At 36.0% G+C, this 16,804-nt stretch overlaps 1 protein-coding gene across 1 annotated transcript in view; it reads left to right on the top strand.

Moving 5' to 3' along the window:
• Nucleotides 1-16,804, top strand: part of DNAH7 (dynein axonemal heavy chain 7) — a 235,411-nt gene that overhangs the window by 13,472 nt on the left and 205,135 nt on the right. The window contains exons 4-9 of the mRNA XM_046658055.1: nt 1,310-1,418; nt 2,174-2,321; nt 10,796-10,883; nt 11,928-12,108; nt 13,872-13,947; nt 15,368-15,493. Of these exons, the coding sequence (XP_046514011.1) occupies nt 1,310-1,418; nt 2,174-2,321; nt 10,796-10,883; nt 11,928-12,108; nt 13,872-13,947; nt 15,368-15,493 (728 nt within the window). The remainder of the gene's footprint in view (nt 1-1,309; nt 1,419-2,173; nt 2,322-10,795; nt 10,884-11,927; nt 12,109-13,871; nt 13,948-15,367; nt 15,494-16,804) is intronic.

The raw sequence follows: 16,804 nt of genomic DNA, 5'->3' as shown, positions 1-16,804 counted from the left end.
TAAATATGGTTTTACGTTCGTATTTGGCTGTCTTACATTTTTTCAGCATTCTTTGAGTTTTATGTGTTTTAAGGGAAATAATATTTTTAAGAGATGTTTTTAAAAATCCGTTGATTAGAAAAAAAGTGTTTTCCTTTGAATATTAAGGTTTGCACACAGATGAAATTTTCTAGCAGTAATTAAGACCTAGAGTGATTTCATTCCAGGGCTTCATGCTTCCAGAGGTGATCTTTGTTGTTACAATCAAGGTAACGCAGCACTGGTGGCTCCCAGCCTCTGTGGGCTGGTGACCTGATTCTGTACACTCACTCATAGCACTCCCGTGAATCTGAAATCCTTTATGGAGCAAGATGAGACTGGAACAATGGAAGGGCAGACGGATGGATGGAAAAGCATTGACTTATAAGTTGTTGTAGCCTGTTTTCCTGCAAAAAAAGAGCATGAAACAAGGACCGGCGTGCGGGTAGTTTATTTGGAACCGGGAATAAGGGATTGAGGAGAATAAAACTGGAAAGAAGGAGAAGCCAGTACAAGCATGGGCTATCAAGTTGGTCTGCAGCTGAAAGGAGACACAGACTCAATTGTCAACGTTAAAAAATATGTACATTTTACTCTAAAATCCACTCATTTGGGTTTATTTAAGAGTCATATGTTCCAGTAACAATGGGTCTGTGTTCTGGTATTGCAATAATTGGCTTGAGTTAATTAGTTGTTGCCTTTTTAAAGATGTAGGTGTTCTTCCATCTGCCACAGTCCCACTCTCCATTGTTTCCCAGCGCTGAAGCTGAGTGCTAATTAGCTGTCATCATTAGCCTTCCTCTCTCCTTTATGATACCTGCTCAAATTGTATAAGAATTTATGACCCCTGCCTTAAATGATGGAATAAATTTGTGAGTTTCCAGAATACTCCAGAGCCACTTAAAGCCATGAGAACAGGAAGACCTTTTGGAGCTGGAATGCAGTGGAACTCATTAGCGGTGGAGACCAACAGAGAGTGCCTCATTAAAATGGAAGGCTTAAAAAACATGTTAATATCTGGGGGGAAGTAGACTCTCTGGAATGAACACCCCAGTGTTGGGTAACTGGTGTCCACATCAAACTAGCATTGGGGCCTTTGGTAATGGCTCCCAAATGTTACCACCACAGCCGTTCGTGGGCTTGAGTAAGATTTGCTGTTGAGTGTTTGTGTCTTCTTTCCAGATGTCCTGATTTGGTTGAGAAAATGTATGTTTATAAATACTCATGCATTTCATGAAAAAAGTTTTTCCTTATCTTGTTTTATTAATGCTACTTAAATTTCATATTTCAGGTGAGTACAAAGCCCCAGTGGCAGCAGGCAGCTCCGTCATTCCATTTGAGTATAAAGCAGGACAGTGATATTCCAGAACAGTTTAGTATTAAAAATGAGCAGTCATATGGTAAGAGCTTTAATATTCTAACTTAGAGTTAAGGAAATTTGCTAGAGAAAAAAATCCTACAACATTTAGTTAATAGAGTAGTGAAATTGTAAAACTGAAGTGACGTTTATATCAAATAGAAAAATTTATTCCAAATGTTTTCCGTTAGAAAATAATTGATTCCAGTCTTAGTTATTTCAGGCTGTTGTAAATGCTATAAAAGCTGATAGTTTAGGAATTGGAATGCTTATAATAAAAATTTGATTTATTGTAGTCAGAATTTGCCTCTGCAAAGACTAAGAATTTTTTTCTAAAAGAGATTTTGGTAAATTGTAAACCTTACTTCCAAAAATAAGTCATTTTAATAATTTTTATTATTTTGACTCATCAGATTGATTACATTGAATGTTAACATTTTTTCATCATGGTTCTTTAAACTTCCTGAAATAGTTTTGTATTCTATTTTTATCATAATTTTAATCTTGTTCCTTTTAAGATTCTATGCAAATATAATTGAAAGTTTGCATTTATTAGCATATTAATCAAAATAGAAAATAAATTAATTGAATATTCTTAAAATAGTCACAGGTTTCTATTATGGTGACATTAAACAAGACTAGTTTAACTTCCCCGTAGTTAAAGAAAATAAATTATAGTTACTTGTGAACTTAAAGCATGTAGTTTTTTGTTGAAAGGTGCTTTGGCATTTTATTCTAACTATTGAAATGTCTTAGCTTACTTTTTAGATGACTAACTTGTGATTTTTAAAATTCAAGCTGAATACATGGAACACGTTGGAAAAAGGGGCAAATTACTAGACCAAGTTGATGACAGTTGTGCTGGACCATCTACTTCCAAATCAAAGAGCAAATCTCCACATAAAGAACGAGAAAACTTTAGAAGCACTCTTGTTAATGTCATTATGTAAGTTCTATAAGCTAACTAGTAACTGTTACCCTAGTTTGAGCCCCTGGGAAATTTTCATCCAAAATATAAGAATTCTATGCCTCTCTAAGGATGCCTCAAAGCCTTGTTGGAATGAGGTCAGGGGATAAATGTAGAATGAAAGAATGAGCTTAACCCTATTAAGGGCATCCCACTTTTAAATATCATGAACTGAAAAAGCACCCATGTTATGCTAGATGTTGGCTGAGAGAGCAGAACGACTGGGATTCTGGTTGCAGACCTAGTGGTTGGTGGATGGGGTAGTTTTTTTCCCCATCTCTTCTGCTAAGGTGGGGTGGTGACTTCTGTGGCATTGTGAGTCTCCTATAGAAAAGGAAGGAACTGGGGCGAAATGATCAGGGTATGAGCAGAGCCCGGGCTCGGCCTGGTCTGAATTTTAGATCTGTTTATGGAGGGCAAGGCAGATGCAAGTCACTAGATCCTCTTTGCTTGTTTCCTCATAGCTCTGTGCTGGTTGCTCAGTACCCTCTTTCTTTGACTGTGACTCTCAAGGCACACACACTGCCATCTGTGAACAAACAGAGTTTCATGACACATTGCAGTAGGTGACTCACCCACAGAAACCCCCTTTTACTCTGCCCGCATGGGGCTTTACTGGCAGGATGGCCATCTGGAAGGGAGGACAGTGGGTGCTATGTGCTTACCAGGGGCAGGGGTTTTGTGGGGTCCTGTGCAGCTGGACTGTGGGTGTGTGCCTCCACTCAAGGGGGTTGGAGTTTGCTTTTGCCAGGCGCCACTGCAATATTGCCAGCTTGGCCCTCATATCTCTTTCTTGGATTAAGCACTCTTAGATCCCTCAAGCAGGGTAAAATCAACACCCAAAACCATGGACCTGTAGGCTTCTGGTTACAATTTCTTAGAAGCCACTTTTTCTCTACCCTGTGTCCTGGCCAGGACACATGATCTTTCTTGACACAGTTCCCTTTGCTTGTCATTTCTGGTCCTCCTGTAGTTGAGGATAGAGTGCATCTTGGGTTTCAGCTTAGTACAGGGGTCTCAATTTGAATTCTCATTTCCCTCAGGCCTAAGAATTGTCTCCTGACCAACATGGGCGTTGAAGTCTGAGGCCCAGCCCCCACAACGGCCGCCATGGCCTCAGGTTTTTAAGGAGTGCTCTGCCTTGCCATTCCATTGTTTTCTTCCTCCTGAATATTTCCTTTCTTTCTGTGAGCCCAGCTATGCATTCAAAAGGATCTTTGTGACATATCCAGTATTTATAGAATGGTATTGGGAGGTTTTTCAAGTATCTTTGCTGCTGGGTTGTAAGAAACAGAAGTCTCTTTTTTAACGATATTTTGTCTTTTTTAGTTTTGCCTTTTATAAACAGGGCATGGATGGACTTATTGGAGTTTCTGTACTTCAATAGCATGTTTAATCCCATTATAGTTTCTTATGTATGTGGCTTAACTTCTACCAATTTATTTTTAATTTCTTATTGACGATATGTTGCCTTTGCTTATTTTTTTTTGCTTTCTACTGAATTGAAGTTTCCCTCTTCTCCCTTTTTTCCTATTGGCTTAAAAGTTATCAAATATATTTCTGTTCTTTTAGTGGTTACCCCAACATTTCAAACCACATATTGTAATTTATATTTTTTAAAGTTTAAAATTCATTTTATCTGTCTTCCCCATGAATATCACAGAAGGACCTTGGAATGCTTTAACTTAGCTCTGAACTTTCCCCTGCATTTTCCATGTGATTATTGTTTATCTTTTAATTTTAATTAATTAATTAGTTAATTAATATTTTCTGCTTTTTCTTCCCAAGTTCCCCCAGTACATAGTTGTGTATTTTAGTTGTGGGTACTTCTAGTTGTGGCATGTGGGACGCCGCCTCAGCATGGCCTGAGGAGTGGTCCCATGTCTGCGCCCAGGATCCGAACCAGCGAAACCCTGGGCCGCCGAAGCTGAGCATGGGAACTCAACCAGTTGGCCATGGGGCCGGCCCCTATTGTTTATTTCATTTCTACCAATATTTCTATAGTATTTTAGTTCTACCAAGTCCTTAAATTCTCTATACTCTTTTTTTTTTTTTAATTTAACACTTACTTAGATTTACTAAAGTCTTTCTAATTTCTTAGAAAATTGCCTTAGCATTCCAATCTTCACATCTGGGTTCATTTTATTTTTTGCTGAAGTTTATCCTTTAGTAGTTGTTTCAGTGAGGATCTGTTCAGAGTAAACTTGACACTTTCATTTCTGTAAAGGTCTCAATTTTGTCCTTATTCTTTAATTAATGATTAAGCTGGCTACAGGGTTAAAGGATAATAGTAATTTTTACCCTACACATCTGGAAAACATTAGATTGAAAAACATTAAGCATTATTTTTGGCATGTCTTATTTTTCCCAGCTTTATTAAGGTATAATTGACAAATACAATTACAATGTAGTTAAAGTGCACAGTGTGATGATTTGATGTATGTACCCATTGTGAAAGGACCCCACATTCAAGTTAATTAACATGTCTATCACCTCACAGATTTACCTTTCTGTTTTTTGGTGAGAACTCTTAAGTTTTACTCTCAGCAAATTTTGATTATACAATACAATATTATCAGCTATAGCCACCATGGCGTGTATTATTGTAGATGAGAAGCCTATGTTGCTTTATTTGTCATTACTTTGCAATGTGTTTGTGCTGTCAACTTGTCTTTTCCTCTTTTTTTGAACATTTCATTTTTAAAGGCTTCTAGATAGGCTTTAAAAGAAACCAGCCTTATTGAGATATAATTTATATACCATTAAATTCATCCATGTTAAAGGTACAGTTGAATGAATTTTAGCAGATTTCTGCAGTTGCACAACCTTCTCCAAGATCCAGTTGTAGAATACTTCCATCATCCTCAGAAGTTCCCATATGCCCATTTCAGTTAATCCTTTCTACCACTGGTTGCCCAGGCAGTCATTGATCTGCTTTCTGTCTCTATAGCTTTATCTTTTCTAAAATTTCATATAAATGGAATCATATAACATGTATCTTTTTGGAATCCATTTGTCTAGTTTAGTGTTTCTGGTTTTTGGCTGTTTGACTGATGCTGTTATAAACATTTGCATGCAAATCTTTTTGTGGACATATGTTTTCATTTCTCCTGGTAGATGCCTAGGTGTAGAGATGCTGAGTTGTATAGTAGGTGTATGTTTAAGTTTTTAAGACATTGCTAAACTTTTCCAAGTGGCTATACTGTTTTATATTCCCACAAGCAGTGTCTGAAGATGCTTCTAGTTTCTCCACATCCTTGCCCACACTTTGTTTTTTGGTTTGTTTTGCCATTCTAGCCATTCTCGTACATGTGTTATTGTATCTCATTATGGCTCTAAGTTGTATGTCCCTAATGACTAATGGCTAATGATGATGGATATCCTTTCTTGTGGTTGTTTGACATTCGTATAACTACTTTCGTGAAGTGTCTAAGTCTTTTGCCCTTCTTTTTATTGGATTGTTTGTCTTATTATTGCACTGTAAGAGTTCTTTATATATTTCCTATGCAAGTCCTTTATCACATATATATTTGCAAATATTTTCTCCCAGTCTGTGTCTTATCTTTTCATTTTCCTTATGGTATTTTTTTGAAAAGCAAAAGTTTTAAATTTTGATTAAGCTCAATTTATCAATTTTTTCTTTTATTGTTCATGGTTTTGGAGTCCTATCTGAGAATCTTTTCCTATCACAAGGTCATAAAGATTTTCTCCTATATTTTCTTAGAAGCTTTCTAGTTTTAGCTCTTACATTTTTGTGCATGATTTATTTCAATGGTGTATCTGTGGTGTGAGGTAAGGGTTGAAGTTCAAGTTTTTGCATATGAATATTCATATGTTCAGCCCCATTTGTGGAAAAGACTATTCCCATTGAATTACCTTAGCACCTTTATGGAAAATCATTTGACCATATATGGGGTTCTACTTCTGTTCCATTGATCTATGTGTCTATCTTTACACCCCTACCGTGCTGTCTTGATCCTTATAGTAAGTTTTGAAATCAGACAGTTTAAGTGCACAAAATTTATTATTCTTTTTCAAAATTGTTTTGGCTACTCTAGGTCTTTTGCATTTCTGTATACATTTTAAGATCAGCTTATCAGTTCTTCAAAAAGAAAAGTAGCCTACTGGGATTTAGGGACTTTGCATTGAATCTGTAGACCAATTTTGGGAGAATGGCCATTTCAATAGTATGGAGTCTTCCAGTCCGTAAATATGTTATTTCTCTCCGTTTATTTAGATCTTTAATTGCTCAGCGGTGTCTTGTATTTTTAACGTACAAGTTTTGTATTTCTTTTAAAAAAGTTTTTCCTAGGTATTTTTATTTTTGATGTTATTGTGAATGGAATTATTTAATTCCATTTTCTGATTGTTTGTTGCCAGTATATAGAAAAATCAATTGATTTTTGCTTCTTGATCTTAGATCCTAAGACACTACACTAGTTTACTAGTTCTGGAGCTTTTATTTATTATTTTTTTTTATCCTTTATTTATTTATTTATTTTTTTGGTGAGGAAGATTGGCCCTGAGCTAACATCTGTTGCCAATCTTCTTTTTCTTTTTCTTCCTTTTCTCCCTAAAGCCCCAGTACATAGTTGTATATCCTACTTGTAGGTCATTCTAGTTTTTCTATGTGGGATGCCACCACAGCATGGCTTGATGAACAGTGTGTATGTCTGTGCCCAGGATCTTAACCGGCAAACCCTGGGCCGCCAAAGTGGAGTGTGTGAACTTAAACACTTGGCCATGGGGCCAGCCCCTGTGGAGCTTTTAAAAAGATGCCTTAGAATTTCCTGTATATACAATCGTGTTGTCTAAAAATAAAGATACTTATGCTACTCCATTTCCAATCTAGATGCCTTTTGTTTCCTTCTCTTTCCATTTTGCACTTGTTAGGACCTTCAGTACATTGTTGGATAGAATTGGTGAGAATGGAATTCCCAGTCTTAGGGGAAAAGCCTTCAGTCTTTCATATTTATGTAGGATGTCAGTTGTAGGTTTTTAAGATACTCTTTATCAGGTTGAGGAGGTTCCCTTCTTTTCCTAGTTTGTTGAGAGTTTTTATCATAAATGGGTACTGGATTTCTGTCAGATGCTTTTTCAGTGTCCATTGAGATGATCATTTGGTTTTTGTCCTTTAGTCTATTTATATGGTATATTACATTAATTGCTTTTGATATGTTAAAGAAACCTTGCGTTCCTCTCACTTAGTCATTATGTATAATCCTTTCTATATGTTGCTGGATTTGATTTCCTAATATTTTGTTAAGGAGTTTCAAGTCTATGTTAATAGGTGATATGAGTCTGTACTTTTCTTCTGATATCTTTGTCTGGCTTTTGTATCAAGGCACTACTGGCCTCATAAAATGAGTTGGGAAGTGTTCACCTCCTTTATTTTTTAAATGAGTTTGTGTAGAATTGGTATTATTTTTTTCCTTACTTTTTGATGGAATTTATTAATGAAGCCATCTGGACCTGAACTTTTCTTTGTGGGAAGATTATTAATTACTAATTCAATTAGTTTACCCACTATAGATCTATTCAGATTTACTATTTCTTCTTGAGTCATGTTGGTACTTTAAAATTTTTTTTATGCAGAATACACTTTTTATTTAAGTTGTCTGATTTGCTGGCAGAAAGTTATTAGACAACTTCCATGTTTTCAGCCTTTCTACTCATTTCTCCCTTTGGGATCTGCTGACTGCAAGACCAGAGCCTTTTCTATGGGTCTCCTAGGCAGACTGGTTTCCTTCCTGCGTGAGTTATGGGCTGTGGTGTTTTCAACTCTGCTTCATCTGTCTTCTATCGTCTTTTAATGTTCCAAAAATTTGTTGAAATATCTCTCAGTTGATGACCCTCTAGTCTCTTCACAATCGTTGGTTAAAATTATTTTACAAGCATTTTCACAGGGAAACTTGAAAAAAGGGCTATTTATGCCACCATCTTGAACCAAAACCTCTATTGATTTAATAAAGAAAGAAAAAATTGATATATTTCTTTTCACTTTTGAGAAATAAGTACATCATGTTTTCTTTTTAACTAGATAAAGTGTCTCCTATATTGATTATTTTATTTCTGAAAGGAATGTTTTTCTGTTGGAAAGAGCATGGCAGTTTGGAAGTATGTATGGATGGGCAAATTCTTGTTTTCATACTTAATTAACTGTATGACAAAGGGGAAGTTATTTAATCTTTCTGTCATTTAGTTTTATCTGTGAAGTGGGGATAATTATCCCATTGTGTCTTTAACAACAGGTGTGAAGATTAGAGTAGAGATAATATATGTGAGACATTTAGGGTCTGACTAGGTGATCGGTAAAAGGCTTCTATTATTGTTTTTCCCAGTGAACAAAATCTTTTCCTGTAGCCGCAGAATGATAGAATCACAGAGTTTTATAGCTGAAGGATTTTCGTTCTGACTTCAGGAACTTCTCCAGCAGTTCCCAGGGCCCCCAGCCTTCTTCCTCCTCACCTACCCTAAGCTTGCTGCATCTTTTTAGGCAGGCCTTACTCACACAGAGGATGAAGTTTGTTTGATGCTCAGGATTCAGCAGGTAGATAAGATGAGCATGTCTGCTATTAAAAATCCCCCAATAACCCAGTTATTAAGGTCATCTACTTTATAGTGGCAGAATCTGAACCCAGATGTCTTGATTCCTGAACTATGTTGCTGTCATATTAGTACCTCTTTACTGTACAATCAACAAAATAGTGAGGTGATTACTTTTGTAGTTGGAATAATCAACCTTTCTCTCTCCAGTTACAGAATACCTTGAAGATCTCCCACCCCTCCTTTCATACTCTTATTCCCTCACTTGAGAATGGTTCATTGAGCACCTGCTGTGTACTGATTAAACTGAGACATCACCTGAGATGTTACTGAGACAGTGCATTGACTCTTTTCTCTGGTCCATCTTATTGAAAAGAATAAGTGTAAAGTTCACAAAGTATTGGATTCCTAGGTTTGCAAAAGTCTAAGTTAGAAGGCCCATTCTGGGTACCTACCTTGGTATGGTGTCTCAGACAGATATTCAACAAACCTCCAGCCTCTACTCACTGGACAGCAGGAGTGGGAAGGAGTATTTTATCATACAGCATCACTGACCTGATCAGCATCCCAGGTGAAGTTGGGATCCAGAACATAATACATTGAATGATAAAGAGGTTAAAGCTATCTCAGAACAACTTGTTGTTTTTCCTGAACTATGCCTTTCTGCAAAATGGAACGTAAGAAGACATGAATTGTGGTTCATATCTGGTATAGATTTTGAATTGAATTGTAGCTATAAATATTATAGTGTGATATAAACTTCTAGCCAATAATAAATACAAAGGAGCATATGAGCCTCTATGTCACTCACTGCTGACTTGTACTGTATGTCTCTAGAAGTCTGAGGAATGGTCTTTTGAAGAATGCATCTGTGTCTTCTGCAAAACCAAATGTAAAGTCTTTTCCATCAGTGTGCTTTTTTTTTAAACTTTTTATTAAGATTATGATAGTTTACAACCTTGTGAAATTTCAGTTGTACATTATTGTTTGTCAGTCATGTTGTAGGTGGTGCACCTCTTCACCCTTTGTGCCCACCCCCACCCCTCCTTTCCCCTCGTAACCACTGATCTGTTCTCTTTGTCTACATGTTTAACTTCTATCTCTGAGCAGAGTCATACAGAGTTCATCCTTCTCTATCTGGCTTATTTCACTTAACATAATTCCCTCAAGGTCCATCCATGTTGTTGTGAATGGGACAATTTTATCCTTTTTTATGGCTGAGTAATATTCCATTATATATATATACCATATCTTCTTTATCCAATCATCAGTTGCTGGGCACTTAGGTTGCTTCCATGTCTTGGCTATTGTAAATAATGCTGCGATGAACATAGGGGTGCATGGAACTTTTGGAATTGCTGATTTCAGGTTCTTAGGATAGATACCCAGTAGTGGGATGGCTGGGTCATATGGTATTTCTATTTTTAATTTTTTGAGAAATCTCCATACTGTTTCCATAGTGGCTGCACCAATTTGCATTCCCACCAGCAGTGTAATAAGGGTTCCTTTTTCTCCACAACGTCTCCATCAGTGCTCTTTTAAACCTCATATTTATAAGTAACCATACATAGTTTAGGAATAAGGCGAGAACACTCATAAAATTTCAGAGAAAAGAGAGCTTGATTTTAGAGTAATGAGGAAGAATGAGTAAAGCCCATCAAGAAGGGTGTGGTCTCTGAATTAGGTACTGCAAATCATTTCCAGTATAACTGTCTGTCTACAAATAAGGAGAAAGAATTCTGGGAGGAATATGGTACCAAACCAATATGTATACTGTTAATAAAATGTTCAACAGTTCATTTTTTCTTATGATTTAAATAAGACAGTCCTGCTGTTTTCATATCTATTAGTTTCTGTTCTAACTGCCCTTTATACGCATTTGAATAGTGTGTTTATCATTTTCTTAGGCAACAAGATGCTGTCTTAAACTCACCTACCCCTGATGAAAGCCCATTTTCAAAGCAGACCACCTCTGCAATAGAGAAAGACATCTTGGTAAGGAGCTATTTCTTTTGTCAGTATTATTGAAAGTAAAAAAAGCACTTGGAGATACTTTTATGCTTTTGACTTATTCTCTGCTGCTCCCTTGTGAAGCTCTGTGGTTCTAGGAGTGAATGCAGAGTTCCATAAAGTTGCTCTCCTGGGTTAATGAAGGAAGTCACTCTCTCTTGCTGCCTAAGCCCACAGTCTTAGGCAAGAGTCTCAGGTTTAGCTGCTCCTTTCATTACAGCTAGCCTCTGCCTTGTAGAGAGAGACATTCTACGTCTTTATTCTTCTATGAGATATTATCCTGATTACATAATGTACACATTACAGAGCATATTAACTTACTGTAGAAATAGTAATTCTCTGAGTATTTCAAATACAGAATTTTTAAAAATGTAAATATCAAAGATTTTAGCATTTCTAATTTGAAAGTATTTTGATGCTTAAATATTTTTCTAATAAGTGACATATAAAAACTTCTTGTGAAAATATATTGAAGTTAAATGTCTATTATTAGAGAAATACTATCTGGTCTTAAAATGAATAGTTGATGCACACATTTAATAGCAGCTATAAAATTCTAGTGTGGAATGTTAATAGGCCAGTTGGGAGTTTCCTAAATCCTGTTGTGTAACATTTCTGAGATTCATGTTTAGGAATACTGATTCACATGAGGCTTTAAGATCAAATTCTGATGATCAGTAAGAAAAGGATAAAAACTGGCATACCAAATTTTCACATGTTTATAAAACACTGAACTCTACTTCCACGTGTGCTCTGTTCAGTACTTCATAGATTTGGTAGTATAACTTTATGTTTTAAAATGGAGTTATGAACTAAGATAAGAGCTTTAATTTTCATGAAATATATATTTTTTTGAATTTAGGAGATCTCAAATAATGCCTACATGAATTACATAAAATGTATTTTTATGATTTGTAAATACTTTGTTCTTGTAAAGTTTTAATTTTGCTTTGTAGTTTCATTTTTGATAAACACACTTCTTTTGTTATAGTACTAAACTCATCTACATTTCTGGTCTCCTTTATGTAGAGATATTACTATTACATTCACCATGGAATTGATACGGACCATGTAGCCCCAATGGAAGATTCTTGGCTAGAGAATGTATTGAATTTAGTTCCCCAACATCTGAAAGTCCTCACTAACAGCATACTTGTACTATCTGATGAAATGAGAGAAGATTACCTTCTTAGTGTAAAAAAATCCATAGGTAAATCGGTATTTCTCCTTGCTTTCTAATTTGAATATGTGACTCATTAAGGATAAATTTTTTTAATAGAAAGTCAATACCTACACTTGTAACTGTTTATTATATTTATTATGCTCTTTCTTGTATTGCTGTTACATTGCTTAAGATCGTAGGCAAATTTCATTAATAAAGTATAACAAAACTTTTTTTAAAAACTCTTTCTATTAGTAGGGATATATTAATTAACATGTAATTAATTAACATTAATTAACTACTTAGTTAACATTAACATTGCTGATATCATAAATTAGAATGTGATTAATTACAAAATTGTTGCTATGGACCAGGAGCTGGCAAACTACAGCTCACAGGCCCAGTCTTGCCCACTGCCTGTTTTGGTAAATAAAGTTTTATCAGAACACGGCCACACACATTCATTTGCATATTGCCTTTGGCTGCTTTTGAGCTATGAGAGCAGAATTAAATAGTTATGATTGAGACTTTGTGGCTCACAAAGTTGAAAATATTTACAATCTGGCCCCTTTACGTGGAAAGTTTGTTAACTCGTGATATAGAACAATAGATTCTAAGACTGACTAATCATCAGAATCGTTTTTAAAATACTAATTTCTGGACCCATCTGAATTAAAATCTCAAGAGTCAGGGCTATACTGTTTAAAATTGATACTTTTGAACCTATACTTTTTAAAAAGGTTCTCCAATTGGTTGTGTTAGTAAACCTGGTATAATTGATGTTATGTTCAGAGTTGAAGAAATCATAATGTTTTGGAGAGGCCTGGGGACCCCTCAGGGAGAAAAGCATTCATTGCATTTAAGACTCCTATTGAGTGTCATGGTAATATAAAAATAAAAAGCCAAATCCTTACCTCTAAAGTTCATAGTGTAATGAGGGAGATGGACAAATCACTAAATTACATATCAGAGTAGTAGGTGCAGTGAGGAGGGAAATGGAGGACCCGCTCTAAGGGAGAAAAAGTCATGCCCCACTTGTTGGGAAGGACTCTGGGGCCACCTGAACGGAGTCTTGAAGGATGAACAGTGTACTGGGGAACATGCTGGGCCAAGGAAATGGTGTGAGCAATGGCGGACACACATGAAAGGTTGTTCCAGGCTTGTAAGCAGTTCTGCTGGCCAAAGTAGAGGGTGCATCTTTGGGAAGGCGACAGAATATGAAGAGCCTTACATGCTTTTCTGAAGCACTTAAAGAGAAGATGCTAAAGGATTTTAAGCTGAGGGGTAATAACATGTTGGCATTTTAGAAACAGCATCTTGAAGGACAGGCAGGAAAATTAGATAAATGTGAATTAGAGACCACAGAGGACAAAAGCGAAATAGCTCACTTTACTGATTTTTATAACAAGATTGTTTTGTGCTCCTAAGCAATTTAAAAGACAACGAGGCAATTTGTATCTTTCCTCAGTGAAGGGAAACTATTGCCGCTCTGTATTATTGACCTTTAGTTCAACGAGAACTACTTCTGATGGAATAGCTATAAAGGAAAATGTAATATTAAAAGAAATTATCATCTCAAATGAAAGAACAGGGACGTTGTTAAGAAAGGGAACATACACTCTCAAAGACAGAGACATCAGATTTTTTCATAAAATTTAAAACATTTTCTTATTTGTAAATGCACAAATTGCTCATTATTTTAGAAAACATAACATAAAGAATTAATTCAATGAAATTAGTTTTGCAATTGCTTTGAGGTATACTACAATTAGTATAAGGTTATTGATCATAACTTTTCAATTTTCTTCTAGTTGATTTTGTTTTAAAAGATCCTAGAGAAAAAGAAGATGATAAACAGGCAGGAGAACTTCTACCCCATCGTGCTGAGTAAGCAATCACATTGTTCTACGAATACTGGTTATGTGACCATTCCTGTGTATGTGTCTGTATTTGTACACCAGTTATATCTTCTCATGTATGTATGTGTGTTTATTTACATACTTCATATGTGCAACTGATTGTTCTTCCTATCTTTGTTTATTTATTTATGTATTTAAGCCCTAATGTGTTACATTTACAAATTGATGGAAAGTTGGGTAGACAAAGAGACACATAGATGGACACCTGGGTGGTTAAAACATAAGTACCTTGGTGAAAGAATATAGATCTTTGTATCTCCACAGCTCCTAGCACAGGCTTCAGATTAATAGGGATATAAAAGCTTGATGGCAATTTGAATGCCCACAAACACATTGGGAATGTTGTATAAAAATATGAGTATATAGAATATATTTCAATTTATTACATGGATTAAAATATAGAACACAATGGGAAAATCCACTTCCTATATATTTTCCGTAAAGTAATTAACATTTAGGAATAAATCTCTTACTGGGTTTGAAGAATAGAGCTTATATTTGTATGATTAAGTAACCAATTCAGTTTTACTTTGTTTCCTTCATATCATTTAAAAGTGCCCCAAATTGTTTCCCATAATGAGAAAAAAAAAAAAACCAGTCATGTAGCCATTTCCAACACATCTTCTATGGAGAACAGCTTTTCTACTGGGGATAGACAAAAGTCATCCTTTGTCATTGTGAAGGTGGTATAGCCACAACTGAAAAACTAAATTAAACTTACTCTATGATAAAGCAAGACTAAGTGTTTAAAATCAATGAGAGTAGAAAAATTATAGACATAAAATGTCAATGTTTAAATATACTCTGAAAGATGAACATGACACATCTGCAATATACAAAAGATGACTGTTCATGTCATGGGAGTTCCAGAATAAATGTCTTCAAGTAGGAATGTTAGTGTTTGTGCTTTTGTAAATGACCTTTACACATTAACAAAGGTGAAGTTCAAGGGGATTTCCAAAGGCAGACTGGACTATATCCTTAAAATATCTTAAAAATAAAGGAAAAATGTAAATTTTTTATGTCCTGAAATTAAGAGAATCTTTCAAGATATTTATGAAGCATAGCTGGCTACTGTTTGATCATTATGAGTTATTTGTGGACTCAATAGGATCAGGTAGTTAGAGAAAAAAATTAATTACCTTATGTGTTAAAGAATTAAATCTAATTTCAAATGTATTAATTATTACCCTGAAATTATACTAAACCATAATGAGTGTGACTTTTATATATTTTAAACGTAATTGTATGTTTTGTTATTACCATTAGGGATACATCATGTTTTTTATTAAACTTAAACCATTACAACTAAAAAAGTACATTGACTATAAAAATACTTTCTTTTGATTTTTAAAGACGATAACTAAATATTTTCTCTTTGTTTTCAGGATGGAAATTCTTCCAAAACCTTGGAGGAAATCTTTTCTGTCTGCAAGCAGTTATATTAGGGATCACCTGAACGCAATGAACCCTACGATGCTGGCTGTGCTGGATTTGTGGCACGGTACTTTTAAGTGAGTATTTCTGGACTCATTGGACTTTTTTAAAGGAGAGATGAAAGTTATTTTATTTTTTTTTGTATTTTTATGTTTTTGTGAGGAAGATTGGCCCTAAGCTAATGTCTGTTGCCGTCTTCCTCTTTTTGCTTGAGGAAGGTTGTCTCTGAGCTAACATCTGTGCCAGTCTTCCTCTAGTTTATTTGTGGGATGCTGCCACAGTGTGGCTCGATAAGTGGTATGTAGGTCTGTGCCCAGGATCCAAAACTGCGAACCCTGGGCTGCTGAAGTGGAGCGCGCAAACTTAACCACTACGCCACCAGGCTGGCCCCTGAAAGTTATTTTAGCACATCTTAATTCTTTCTTTTACTTTTTTAGTTGCAAATTAAGAAAAAAATGACAAATTTAAACATAAGTATTTAAATATGGTTTTAAATGAACAACATAGACATATATAGAGAACCAGTGAACGTCACCTTTCATCTCTGACCCAATCCTACCCACCCCGTTACCACACATACTCTAAAGGATAATCATAGTTAAGGGGCTGAATTGTCATGCCTGTTTTAAATCCCACAGAGCATTAGCTGCTACACTCATCTATAGTGTTTGGAAACCTAGGAATATTGCCTGTGTGAATGGCATGAAGTAAAGTTCCTGGGTGACTGTTGGGATCATGCATGACCTCATATGCACTGTTGTGGTGGGATGGTGCAGCTGGGCGTGGCGAGTGCTTGGCAGAGCTGGGTGTGGAGGCTGATGGTGCTGTGGAGCTAAAGAGCTTGGCCCTAGGGCTGAGGATGGTTTGCCTCCAAGTTTAGAACTTCTAGCTTCATATCCCCTCCCTTGCAGCACCCCTTCCAAGGCACTGGGGGTCCTAGCAATATTGTCCTAACAATATGCACCCATGGACATGTGTTTTTATAAAATGTGCAAAAGTAATACAGATTTATCTTATTTTTCTTAAAGAAGGCCTCCCTTGTGCCCCCTCAAAACCTGGATTGTTCCTGCCTTATAATAAAAGAGATGATACCCTGGTCTCCAAGGTGGTCTGGTGCTGTGACATGATCTCCAGGGTCTCCTGGCTTTTATTGCTTGTATTGTCCTTATAGCATGAGAGTACGATAAAGGAGAACATTTTTTCTGCCTCCCACAGACCAGCAAAGACCAGCAAATCATAGCTAAGAGTTGTGGTTGTTTCAGAAGCACAGCTGTTGTCTGCTTTGGGAAACCCCTGGACATACACACTAGGGAGGGCATCACCAACCAGCTTCTCTGAACTCCTTCCAAAGTTCAGATCCTCAGTGCACAGGAGCACCTAACCCTCAC

This window comes from Equus quagga, chromosome 4 (assembly GCF_021613505.1).
Source record: "Equus quagga isolate Etosha38 chromosome 4, UCLA_HA_Equagga_1.0, whole genome shotgun sequence".
NCBI classification, from domain to species: domain Eukaryota; kingdom Metazoa; phylum Chordata; class Mammalia; order Perissodactyla; family Equidae; genus Equus; species Equus quagga.
Note: the sequence above shows the minus strand (reverse complement) of the source record. Positions and strands in the feature narration are given on the sequence as shown.